The sequence below is a fragment of the Numida meleagris genome, chromosome 27, assembly GCF_002078875.1.
Source record: "Numida meleagris isolate 19003 breed g44 Domestic line chromosome 27, NumMel1.0, whole genome shotgun sequence".
In the NCBI taxonomy this organism is placed as follows: Eukaryota; Metazoa; Chordata; class Aves; order Galliformes; family Numididae; genus Numida; species Numida meleagris.
The window spans coordinates 1,881,726-1,892,984 of NC_034435.1; the positions used below are offsets into that span (position 1 = coordinate 1,881,726).

An 11,259-nucleotide genomic window follows, 5' to 3' on the forward strand; every position below is an offset into this window, starting at 1 on the left:
TTCTTTTTTCCCTTCCCCTTCCCCTTTCCCTTCCCTTTTTCTAACACAAAAGTTGTTACCTTTCCTCTGTGCACACCCACATCTCCTGCTCACCCTGCAGCCTCGAGGTTCCCGGGTGAAATTCCAGAGATTTCCCTACAGCTGGGCCACGATTCAGCCCAAATCTCATTTTTCAGAGCGTTAACAGAGCCACTTTGTCCTGGGGACAAGGGGGTGGGAAGCGATTTCCTGATGTGCAACGGCTGCAGGAAACCCCAGCCGAAAAGAAAAAAAAAAAACGGAAGAAAAGAAGAACTCCATCTCACTGATACATCTAACGTCGTGTCACAGAGCAGGGAATTGAGTGTGGGTTCGGAAGGATTTCCAGCAGCATCCCCGCTGCCACCCACCCAGCACCCGGAAGGAGGAGTGCGAAGCGTGCGCGAGCAGCAGGGGTGAAGCAAACCCATTGCGACAACCTGCAGCGGTCGGTGCTCACTGCGGAGTGCAATCGGTGCTCCCGGAGCACCCCGGGGTGACGCGGGGAGCAACGCCGAGCCTGGGGCTTCCTTTAAGCTCGCGTTGACGTTGGTGAATGTGTTTTGAAAGCACATCTTCCTGCAAGCAGAGGCCATGGCCAGCGCGGGGGGAGCCCAGGATGGGGTTTGGGGGCGTTCGCTGAGCCCAGGGAGACCCCAGCAGTGCCGGGAGATGGGAACGGAGCCCAGCAGACCCCCACCGCTGCCAGGGAAAGCTTGGAGGTAACGACCTGCTCTGCAAACATCTCCCCCTAAATGCACTTCCTGGCTGCACTCGCTTAGAATGCTCCAGCCCAAAGTGTTGCACCGCAGTGAGACCTGCGGGTGCAGCAGGGCAATATCGCCCAGATCCCTGGGGGGAGGGAGGCAAATCTGGGCCGAAGCGTGATGATGCTGGAAGCAGAAAAGGGTGGGTTTCAAGAAAGCCAGTGTTGTTTCAGTACCTCTTGCAGCAGCAGGGTCGGAGGTGGAGGTTTACACCGAGCCCAGCCAGAACAGGGAAGTGCAGCCCCATGGGTGGCCCCTTCCCGATGCTCCCCATCCTTGCTCAGTGTTTGTGTGCTCCCCTCCCTTTGCACAGATCTCTGGATCCCCTGGACCCCATCCCTGCTTGGGCTGGGAGGGGGATTTTCCTGCTCTCACTCCATACACCTCCCCCATCCATCATCCACCTCATGGCCACCAACCAGGGACCAGCAGGGCAGACCTGAGATGCACCTCATCCTTCTGCAAACACACACTAGCACACACGAAGACCCCAGCAGCTCCCACCACCAGCGCAGGGGCTGCAGTCACAGGGAGCCCAAACTTCCTGCTTTTCACCCCAAAATCACACAGACATGGCCTCCCTGCCCATCGCTTCCCTTTTTTCTTTATTCTCCGGAGCTGGCAGCGGAAGCCCCTGGGGGAGGCCATGCACTGACTCCCAGCTTTGTGCAGGGCCATGGCACGCGCGCGCTGTGCCAGCCTGGATCTGGGGGGCTCCATGGCGAACACCCCCGTGTTGGACACCCTGGAGGAGCATCCACCCAGGACCCCCGCCTCAGCCCTTATCTACAGCAATGTCGGTGAGTGACAGCCTGGCACCCAGCCGGGGGGTGGGGGGTCAGCACTGGGCTTTGTGGTGTCTTCAGAGGGAGTAATGTGGGGTGAATAATTCCTCTCTCCTCAGGAGAGCTGCGTGCCCACCTCGTCCCCACCAAGGCCAGCAGAGGGGACGGAGCCAGGAGAACCCCCCCACAGCTCAGCCATGACCCCCTGCCTCCCCCCTTGCCCCAAAAGCAGCTGCAGCGAGCAGAGTCCCTCCCGGAGCAGGGCACATGGCAGCCCTACCGGCAAGACGCCGCACCACGGCTAGGCAGCCCTTGGCCTCAACCCAAGGATGTGGCACCCAGAAAGCCCCTGACCAAGTCTCAGAGCCTGGGGGAGGCCCAGGGGGTGGCCCTGAGGCCCAGTCTGGAGGATCTGACATTTGGGACAGGGGACGCGGTGCTGGGCCCGATCCTGCAGGGTCTGGAGGACAGGGCAGGGCTGTGTGAGGCCATGGTGGGCTGCCATGCTGCTGGCCTGGCTCGGCTGTGTGCCCGCACCATGGAGGGGCTGATGGGGTCCTGGGGGGGGCTGGAGGCCAAGCTGGCGGGGCAGGGCTGGGCCGCACTCAGTGTGCTGCAGCCGGAGCCGTGCTGCCAGAGTGGGGACGCCTGGTATTACCGAGTGGGGTTCACCTTTAAGCAGGAACAGCTGGAGCTTGCAGCCAAGGTACGGGGGGAATTGGGGTGGGGGGTTTGGGGCGGTGGGAGGGGGCTTTAGGCAGTGGGAGCTCTGGGTGGGTGAGCGGGATGGCAGGCATTAGGGCGGTTCCTCTTCGGCGCCCACTTCTTCATTTGCAAAACAAGCTCGCGCTGCTGCTGAAGGCACTCGCAAATCCCAGGGAGCAAAGGTCCAAGGTCCAAGGATGACACTGCTGGGGAAGGTGCACAAAGGCCTTGAGGGGTGAGCAGACACGGAGCAGGGCTGGGTGCCCTGGTAGTGCAGGGTGAGAAGCAGCACAGCAGCTTTGCTGCTCGGCTGGGGCTGACCCCTTCTTTACATCCTGCTTCTACATAGAATCACAGAGCGGTTTGAGTTGGAAGGGACCCTGAAAGGCCAGCATCTGGTCCCACCCCCTGCACTGAACAGGGGCACCCATGGCTCCATTAGGTGCTCAGAGCCCCGTCCCTTGACCTTGGGTGTCTGCAGGGACGGCGCATCCACCACCTCTCTGGATGCCATGTGCCAGTGCCTCACCACCATTATTGTAAAAAGCTTCTTATCATGGAATCATAGAATGGCTTGGGTTGGAAGGGAACTCAAGGATCATCACGCTCCAATCACCCTGCCGCAGGCAGAGCTGCCAATTCTTCCTTATATCCAATCTGATTTCTTGCTCCAAGCTGTTTCAGTGTGCACTGAAGGGTGCAAGGGTGCATGGGTAGGAGCTGCACTCTGGCCTGGCTCAGGACAGGCTCTGTCCCAGCACATCTGCCCCTGCCCCGTCTCTCCTTGCAGGTCCTCAAGCCAGGCTGCTGCACCACAGCGATGCAGAGCTCCCTCGGAGCACACTGCAGCATCCAGCGCATCATCAGCCGCTTCACCGACCGCCTCCCAGGGGAGCTGGTGCTCCCAGGTCACCCCAGCAAGCAGGGACTGTCCCCAGGCTGCCCCGCCACCCCCCGTGTCCTGCAGGTCCTCCTTTCCCCCGATGTGCCCTACCAGACCCTGGCAGAGTTTGTGGAGAGCTCCCGTGCACTGCACCGCAGCAGCCCCGGGCACTACGAGCGCCTGGCGTGCCTGCTCCTCCTGCAGCTGTGCACGGGGCTGGAGCACCTCAGGGTGCAGAATGTCGGGCAGGGTGACATCTGCCCTGAGAATCTGTTGCTGATGCAGTGCCCGTGTCCCCCCGGGAGCCAGCAGGATAAGGAGGGGTCCGTGGGGCTGTCCCTTCCAAGGTTGCTCATCAGCAACTTCTTCAAGGTGAAAGACAAAACCAGACCTTACTCCACCAGCCAAGAGTGGGACTGGACCAAGGGGTCTGCTGCTCCCCCCACGCCGATGGCAGATGAGCTAAACGTAGGCATGCTGATCTATAAGATCTTGCATGTGGATATCTCTCTGGAAAACGCTTTGGACCTGAGAAGCAACCAGCTCCCTGCAATCCCCTCCCTGTCCATCTACTCCACGGGACTCAAGCATTTGGCCACACTGCTTCTCCACCGTGATCCCTGCAAGAGGGTCTCCATCAAGGAAGCCAGGCACATCCTGCAGGTCCTGCTCTGGGGGCCTCGCCAGGAGCTCTTCGCCAAGAGCAGAAAGACTCTGGCCCTGCTGCAGAGCTGGCTGGAGATGAAGAGGGCACTGCTGCTGGTGAAGCTGGCCGAGAAGGCGGGCGGGGGGAGCCCTGGCCTCGAGGAGTGGCTGTGCTGCCAGTACTTTGTGGAAGCCACTGAGCACATGCTTTACCAGGTCACCCAGACTCTCTACAGGCCATAAAGACCAACCTGCCCAGAAGGCTCCCCAAAGCCAAGAGCCCACAGAGGCTCCAGCTCTCGCCTCCCCAACCAAAGCTGATCCTGGCTGGGAAAACTCGTTTCCAAATCTGGAAACAGCTCTCACACAGCACATGAACGGACCTAAGCAAGCAAGGACCGAACTGTCAGTGCAGTACCTTGGCTGCCACGATGCAGATGCGTTTTTGCATCTTCAGCTGATTTTTGTTCAGTGCTTTGAGCCCAGGTTATTGGAGCATCTCAGCAAAGACGGCTGGCTGGAAGGCACAGGACGAAGCACCAGCTCAGCAGCTCATTATCCCGAGTAAGGTGAATGGAGCTCAGGCTTTTCCCAAAAAAAAAGCCTCCTCCTGCATGGCTGCTGTCACTGTTTTAAATAACAATAAGAAGTCATACATTATTGCTCACCATAAGACGCACTTATGGGAGGAGAAACGCAATACATCATACAGCCACGTCCTTTTTAGGAACAGCTTGTGGCAGAGTCACAAATAGAAATGACATCTCGGAGGAGGAAATAAAGCAGCCACGCAGCTTCAATAAAACCCTGAGCTGAGCCTCTTAAATGCTGCTCCTTTCTGTGCTTTCTTACAGTGCTATGCACCCTGGGGATCTAACGTGGGAGGATCACGAAGCTGAAGTTCGCTGCTCCGCGGCGATGAGCTGGGGCTGCACAGAGCACTTGGGTGGGTTTGTGGCTGCAGGGGAGATGGGAGACGCCTGCAGGCCCGTCTGTAAGAGACCCGCTGCTCAGGGTCTATCAGGAGCCAGCAACCAGCACGTGGGTGCACTGCACAGCGCTCCCTCAAGGTGCATGGGATGCGGCGAAGTCCGCGTGAGAAAGGCAGAAACTTGAGCCCTGCACGATCCTCCCAAAGGCCCGGCTGCGGCACACGGGGTGGCAGAGAGGGATTGGCACGTCGGGGCCACCAGCCCATTGCACAGCACCTCCTCCCCTCGAGCACAGCTTGCTGGGAAGCGCTGCTCGCTCGTGAGCAAGATGCTTCCATCTGACTCATGCGGTGACTCAGCCAAGCGTGGTGCTGTAAAGAGCCCCATAACCACACCTGTCCCGGGGCGTGCGAGGGGACACGTCCCAAGGACACATCACACACACACAGTCACTGCTCAGCACAGCGTCTCGGTCCCCGGCCCGGTGAGCAGCGCGGAGGGCAGGGTGTCATGCAAGGCCCTGCTTGGGTAGCTGGTATAATTATTAAGTAATTATTAATCTGCTCACAGCTATCACCTGACAGCAGCAGAGCAGTTGCTGCAGGCTGTGTACACAGTGAGAAAAATGCTCCCAGTCAGTGGGTTCCTATCTCCTGCCCTGTCCCCTCGGTGTGTGCTGCTTCCCCAGGGCACTGCTTCCTTCCAGCCTGGCCCAGCAGAAGCGTGCTCCATCCCCATCTGTTCTCATGGCCGTGAGCTCCCAGCCCCTGGGCAGGCTCTGCTTTGCATCCTGCAGTGTTTGGGCTGCAGCAGGGCCGTACCCAGCTGAGATCACAGCCCTTTTCTGTGAATGTCCCTGCCCTGAGTATCTCTCAAAGCAAAGCAGCATGGGAGGGTGAGACCAAGGGTGGCCAGGTCCCGTGGATCAGAGATGGGAAGAAATGGAGACAAACAAGCTCTCTGTCCAAATGTTACCCAAGCACAGCCTATTCACAAAGCCATCGTCCCACAGTCAGAGCCTTTGGGTCAGAACCATGCAGGAGGCATTGTCCTGCATCCCTGCTTCTGCTCCTGTAGTATCATGCATGGCTACAAGATGGCAGTAAGAGCCCTGGCAGCACAGCAGCACAACCTGCTTGGGCATCTCATCATGAAAATATAAAGAAAAACAAATTGCTCTGCGTGCCTACTCCAGCCCCTGGTATCCCACAGCCAGGCTGGCTGGATCCTGGGCTGCTGCCACTTGTGTCCCCAGTTCTGTTTTCCACCCAACCATCACCATCAGTGAACCTCTCCCCCTTCTGCTGTGCAGCTCAGAGTACCCACAGTCAGCACAGCCTGTAGGGAACCACAGCCTCAGAGCAGAGCTTGGGCTCTGTGCTTGCACATCCCTGCAGAAAGCAGGCAGCAGCAAGGCTGCCGCAGCACATCAGAGGAAAACAAATTCCTCTAGAGAATCCTCTTAGGAATTTCAGGCCTTTGCCAGCTTGTTGAGGAAAAGCAGAAACATCCTCTCCCTCTCCATTCCATCACCCCCACCCCTCCCCGCTTTGCTGTTGGCAAGTTCACAGCTTTCCAAAAAAACAACACAGGAAGAGCACGATTACAAGGCTGCAAGCACTTAGCAGGAGAGCAGGGGGAGGGAGGGAGAGCTGCTGCTGCGCTGGGTCCACCAGGACACATGGAACACACACGGTAGGTGGGAAGGGTCAAGATGTTAGCAAAAGGTTTGTGTAAGCACCCAAAGCCCATTAAACAGACCATAAGAACACTCACCCTTAGCAACACTGCTAATTTAACAGGCTCTCCAGGAAGACAGTGCCAGAACCACAGTGCCAGAACCTTCGTTCACTTTGTGCTGCAGCAAGAAGTTACCACTGCAGGACCTGCTCTCTGCTGCTGCTTTGAGAGCAGAGGTGGAAGGAGGGCAAGTTTGATGTACCCCACACAATCCCTGGATTGCTTAGCCCAGCACAGCAGCCCCCCAAGACCCATCTATACATCCCAACACGTGTGTTTGTAAGGCCAAGTGCTGCAGGGACATGAGGCCAGGGGTAGAACACTCGCTGTAATGATGTGCTTGGCATTACACTGACCCACAGCATGAACAAGGGGAAGTTCCAAACCTGGTAAGATAACCTTGCACCCAACACACAAGCCATCCCCATGATTCACTGCTACATGGCTTTACAGATGGTCTGATAGGATCAGATGGTACAAAACAAGCCCACAAAGCTGCAGATGTAAGCACTAAAAAAATGTGAAATATGTTTTCAAGCACAGCCCCTCTGGAGACTTACCTCTGTAGCTGACAGCTTCAATGCCAGCACTGGTAATTCTAGCAACGTGCAAACACTTTTTCCCCCTCCTGTTGAGTACTGCAGACATTAAACAGCTGAGGCTCTACAAACATGCACTGCTCAATTCCAGACCCTTTTCCCAGTGTGTCTCACCGCATTTGCTGCTCCTGTTCCAGAGGCTGCCTGGACTCAGTCACAGTAGCTATGTGAGTGCCACAAGCCTTCCTAGATCATGATTGCATTGGATCATCCTGCACATGAGCACAGGACTCCACTGCTCCCACTAACACAGCCTCCAGAGCCTACAAGTGCCCATCTGATCCTCCAAGATACCTGAACCCCGTGGCATGTGAGAGCTGCGCTTCTCAGCATTTCACTTGTGACTTTCTAATCAGCACATGCCCTAAGTATCCTATGAAACATTGATAGAGCAGGGATCCGGGGATCACAATTACCAGTGGAACGGATAACCTGCTAATTATTTCAATAAAAGCAGGCTTTGCCAGGACTGCAAGTCCTGACAGATCATCACCTTGAGTTCCAGTTGAGCAACCAGTGACCCAAGCCTTTCCCTACCTGAAACAGTTGGGACAGTTCCAGAGCCACCTCTTCAGAGTGCAAGTCTTAAACAGCTTCAACCAGCAATAAAAAGTAAAATATAAATTTTTATTTAGAATTAAAGCAAATACTTCAGTATCACAAACACAATATTAAAACTTCAAGAAATATACTGCTAATTTGGAGGGAGCATTTATTTGCACAACCACAACATGCGCACAAATCCAGAAAAAAGATGTGGAGTCTGAAATTTTCAACATCTCACCACCAGAGCAGTTGGTCACAACGTTTCATACAAAGTTACATATACTGTAATAGATGTTGACAAAATTTCTACAGAATCATCTTTATAGACAACAAGAAAGCTCTAAGAGGCAAACATTGCAATCTATTCTTCTTCTGATGAGTCTCTCTCAAACGTGTAGGCCATGAAGCAAGCATCTGGTCTCTTGGGGACAAGGGGATGCCCTGGTCTCACAATCTCAAAGCCCAAAAAGCTGAAAGTACGGAGCAATGCAGCTAGAAAAAAAAACAGAAGACACTTCATCACGTGATTCCCTAGCAGAAGTATCCACCAAAACCAACTTCAAATATTGCATCAGCCTTTCTAACACTGGGTTAACACCTACCTCTATCATCTCTGTTCTTGTGGAAACAAATGAACACGTGATCAACTTGAAGCTGTTCTTCAGCAAACTCCAGAAGAACTGCAAAACTGTGAGACAAACACAAGGTGTTGAGTGCACACAGGCAAGCACTTCCCTCAGACGTACACAGCGAGGCTCTGTGAAACCATCCTCACGCATTGTAAGCAGAAGTGAAAGGCATGGGCTGAAGACTGACAACAAGAGGAAACACCAAGCACCAGGTTTAAACTTGTGGCACAAACCTAAGTCCTGATTGCACAAAATTTCTGAAGGGAGAACTGCAGAGACTCAGAACGAGACTTATTTTCAGTGGGCAAAAGCAGCCACTGCTACCAGGAGCTCAGTTTGACACCACAGATCTTTCAGCTGGTTCTGGCTGACAGAACAAGTAGAGGGAGACCTCAAACCAGGATCAAGTGATGATCTCTTACAAGAGTCTGCCACCAAGCACCATTAACAGACTTCAAATTTCAGAAAAATGGAAGAGAGCACTACGGTGTTACAGACCCTCAACACAAAGTATACTGAAGTTGCATTTTATTCCACCCACCTGTCCTTGCTCCCTTCAGGCAGAGCACCACTGGGTATTTCAATATAGAGGTTGTTGTTGTTCAGCACTGCTCTCCAACTAATGTGTTTGGCATCTGTAAGCCTTGACTGGACATTCAGAATTCTTGTCCTGTTATTAGATGTTAGTTCTTCTGTCACATTCAGCCGATTATCCTGCAGAATTAATATGTGTAACATTACTTCCAGTTCATTTTGGAGGTGGGTCACGTTCCATGAAAAGGCTTAAGACAAAAGAGCCTTCCCACCTACTACAGAGAGATGCTTAACGTTACTCATACTCACCGAATAAAATAAATTAGCTGAAAGATTGTGATCCCTCTGACTATTCCCTCGCCCACCTGGGATCTTCAGGGGTGGGTGAGGGACATCAGGAGCACCACCGAGGCCCCGGACCCAGGTTACTACAGCAATTGAAGGGAACCCTGGAACTAGAAAAGGATCACAGTCAGAGGCAAACAAGTGTTAGAGTCATGAAAATTCTAGGTTCTATAGGGATTAGATGGCAGGTTTTTTTAAATAAACCTAGATCAAGGGAACTCCTCCCACTGCAACCTAGTCGAGTCGCAAGACAAAGGAACGTCACCTACAGCCCAGAGCCACAAGCACCAGAAAGCTATTACTGGAGTATTTGGATGGAAATACCATCTTGGGAGCGAAAATCCTCCCAGCTTAGAGCAAGATGTGTCTCCCTATCAAGGCAGCTGTGTATTTGCTGTATGTTTGACCCAATCTTAAGAAAGGAACCATTTTACTATCATGTACGTGATGGCATAGACCCCATTTTCTTCCCCATCTTGATCTCCTAAGAGATCATGAACACAGTGGCTCAGCAAGCCAGGGATCATTTTCCCTTATGATACTCAGCCTTAATTAAATTAGAATTTTGCATCAGTGCTTTTGGCTTGAGATCTTAAAATACATGAAATCGCGTTATGTGTGAGATCGTCTCAAATGCTTTTAGCACGCAAAGCTCGGACAGCAAACTCTCTGGTTTCGATGCACAGAGATCAAATCCGAATATCTGAAAAACAGAAGAGCCTTCCTGACTTTCAGAGCAATTTTACATCACTCAGCCACACGCCGGGACTTCGGGTGAAGAGCGTTGTCCTGAGACACGAGCATTTCTTGTACGCACGCCGAGTTTCATCCCATCCATTAGGTTGCTTTACTGCGAGCAAGCCTTTACTGTACAAACAGCAAAAGCTGTGCCTGGCCCCTCCCTCTGCACCATCCCTCACCCTGCAGGCTCACTCTCGAGTTGCGTCATCTCAGCAGATGCAGCAATCGAGGCCCTTAGGGAAATTTTCACAATCGTCCTGTCTGTGAGTGCCAGCAGCCATTTGCAAATCAGAATAAACATGTACAAAATAATCCACCATTTTGCACAGTTCACACGAGTTTAATTTTTTTTTTTTTTTTTAACGAGCCTGACATCGGTGATGAATAATGCGTATTAGAAAGGCAATGAATGGCCATAGAGGTCAAATATTATATGCTGGGAGCATTAGTAAGCGCAGCAGCTATAAAGTTATTAAGCTAAAGACAATAATTTGCTCTATCTCAATTAAATAATGGTTCAAATCCACTATTTTAGGATCTCTGGAACAGTTTTAATACCAGCGTTACTTATTTCTGAATCACTGTAGATCTCGGTATCCCTCATCAGCCTTACAAATAAGCCCTTAAATAGACCCGTGCAGCGCTAATCCTTCACGATTTCACCTTTCACCCAACGAAAGGCAGCATCTAACAAAGGCTGTTTACACTTTGCAGCTCGGAACGTGTTTTAGTGATGCTTGGGTGCTCCTACGCCCGCTGAAGAACAACAATCACCTTTATGAAGTATAAAAACGGCTTCTGGTGACGCCCTGAAGCTGCTCTCTACCCCCGTGCCAGCTGCATCCATCCCTTTCTTTGCAGAGGGCTCCTAACCCTCCATCTCCTAACACCGCTCACCCCGATGCTGCTGTGTCCTTCTCAGCATCCGCTGGGATCATTTCATCCCCGCTCGAGTTTTAAACTAACAGCTCCCATAACGCTCCGCTTCAGGCTCAGCGCCCTCGATATTCGTTTTCCAGGATCCCTACGCTTACATCAAGGGATAACAGCTCCCAGTCCTTCCCCAAGCTCTGCCCAGCCGTGCTCCCAGCCCCGAGGGGCCCGGTGGCTTTGCCCTGCGGTGCCCCCCCCCACCGAGGGGTCCCACCCCCCCCTCCCCCCGCTCCGTGTGGGCCGCAAACGTGGCACAGGGCGCGGGGCGGCCCCGGGCCGCGTGTGGGGCGACGTTGCTGGGGGGTGTAACCGCGTTACACGGGCAGCTCTGCCTCAGACGTCCCAATAAATAATTCTTATTTTTCTGTGGATGTTTTTTTTTTTTTTTTTTTTTTTTTTTTTTTAAATTTTTTTTTTTTTTTTTTTTTTTTTTTCAAATTTCGCTTTCTCCCCCCCC

The 11,259-nt window shown here is 53.2% G+C and overlaps 2 protein-coding genes across 2 annotated transcripts in view; one reads left to right on the top strand and one right to left on the bottom strand.

The window, feature by feature from the left end:
* C27H19orf35 (chromosome 27 C19orf35 homolog) lies at positions 217–4,614 on the top strand. The gene is made up of 4 exons (XM_021378863.1): positions 217–740; positions 1,458–1,585; positions 1,690–2,276; positions 3,066–4,614. Exons 1-4 carry the CDS (start codon positions 613–615, stop codon positions 4,044–4,046), a joined length of 1,824 nt encoding a protein of 607 aa, XP_021234538.1. The 5' UTR covers positions 217–612; the 3' UTR covers positions 4,047–4,614.
* Positions 7,764–11,259, bottom strand: part of OAZ1 (ornithine decarboxylase antizyme 1) — a 3,921-nt gene continuing 425 nt past the window's right edge. The window contains 5 exon segments of the mRNA XM_021378872.1: positions 7,764–8,112; positions 8,223–8,308; positions 8,791–8,963; positions 9,093–9,179; positions 9,181–9,238. Of these exon segments, the coding sequence (XP_021234547.1) occupies positions 7,982–8,112; positions 8,223–8,308; positions 8,791–8,963; positions 9,093–9,179; positions 9,181–9,238 (535 nt within the window). The 3' untranslated portion in view covers positions 7,764–7,981.

Excerpts from the sequence above, each read along its gene's own strand:
- C27H19orf35 (XM_021378863.1), top strand. The coding sequence starts at position 613 with ATGGCCAGCGCGGGGGGAGCCCAGGATGGGGTTTGGGGGCGTTCGCTG. Across the intron at positions 741-1,457 it reads CTGCCAGGGAAAGCTTGGAG|GGCCATGGCACGCGCGCGCT; the intron begins GTAACGACCTGC and ends AGCTTTGTGCAG. Across the intron at positions 2,277-3,065 it reads AGCTGGAGCTTGCAGCCAAG|GTCCTCAAGCCAGGCTGCTG; the intron begins GTACGGGGGGAA and ends CTCTCCTTGCAG.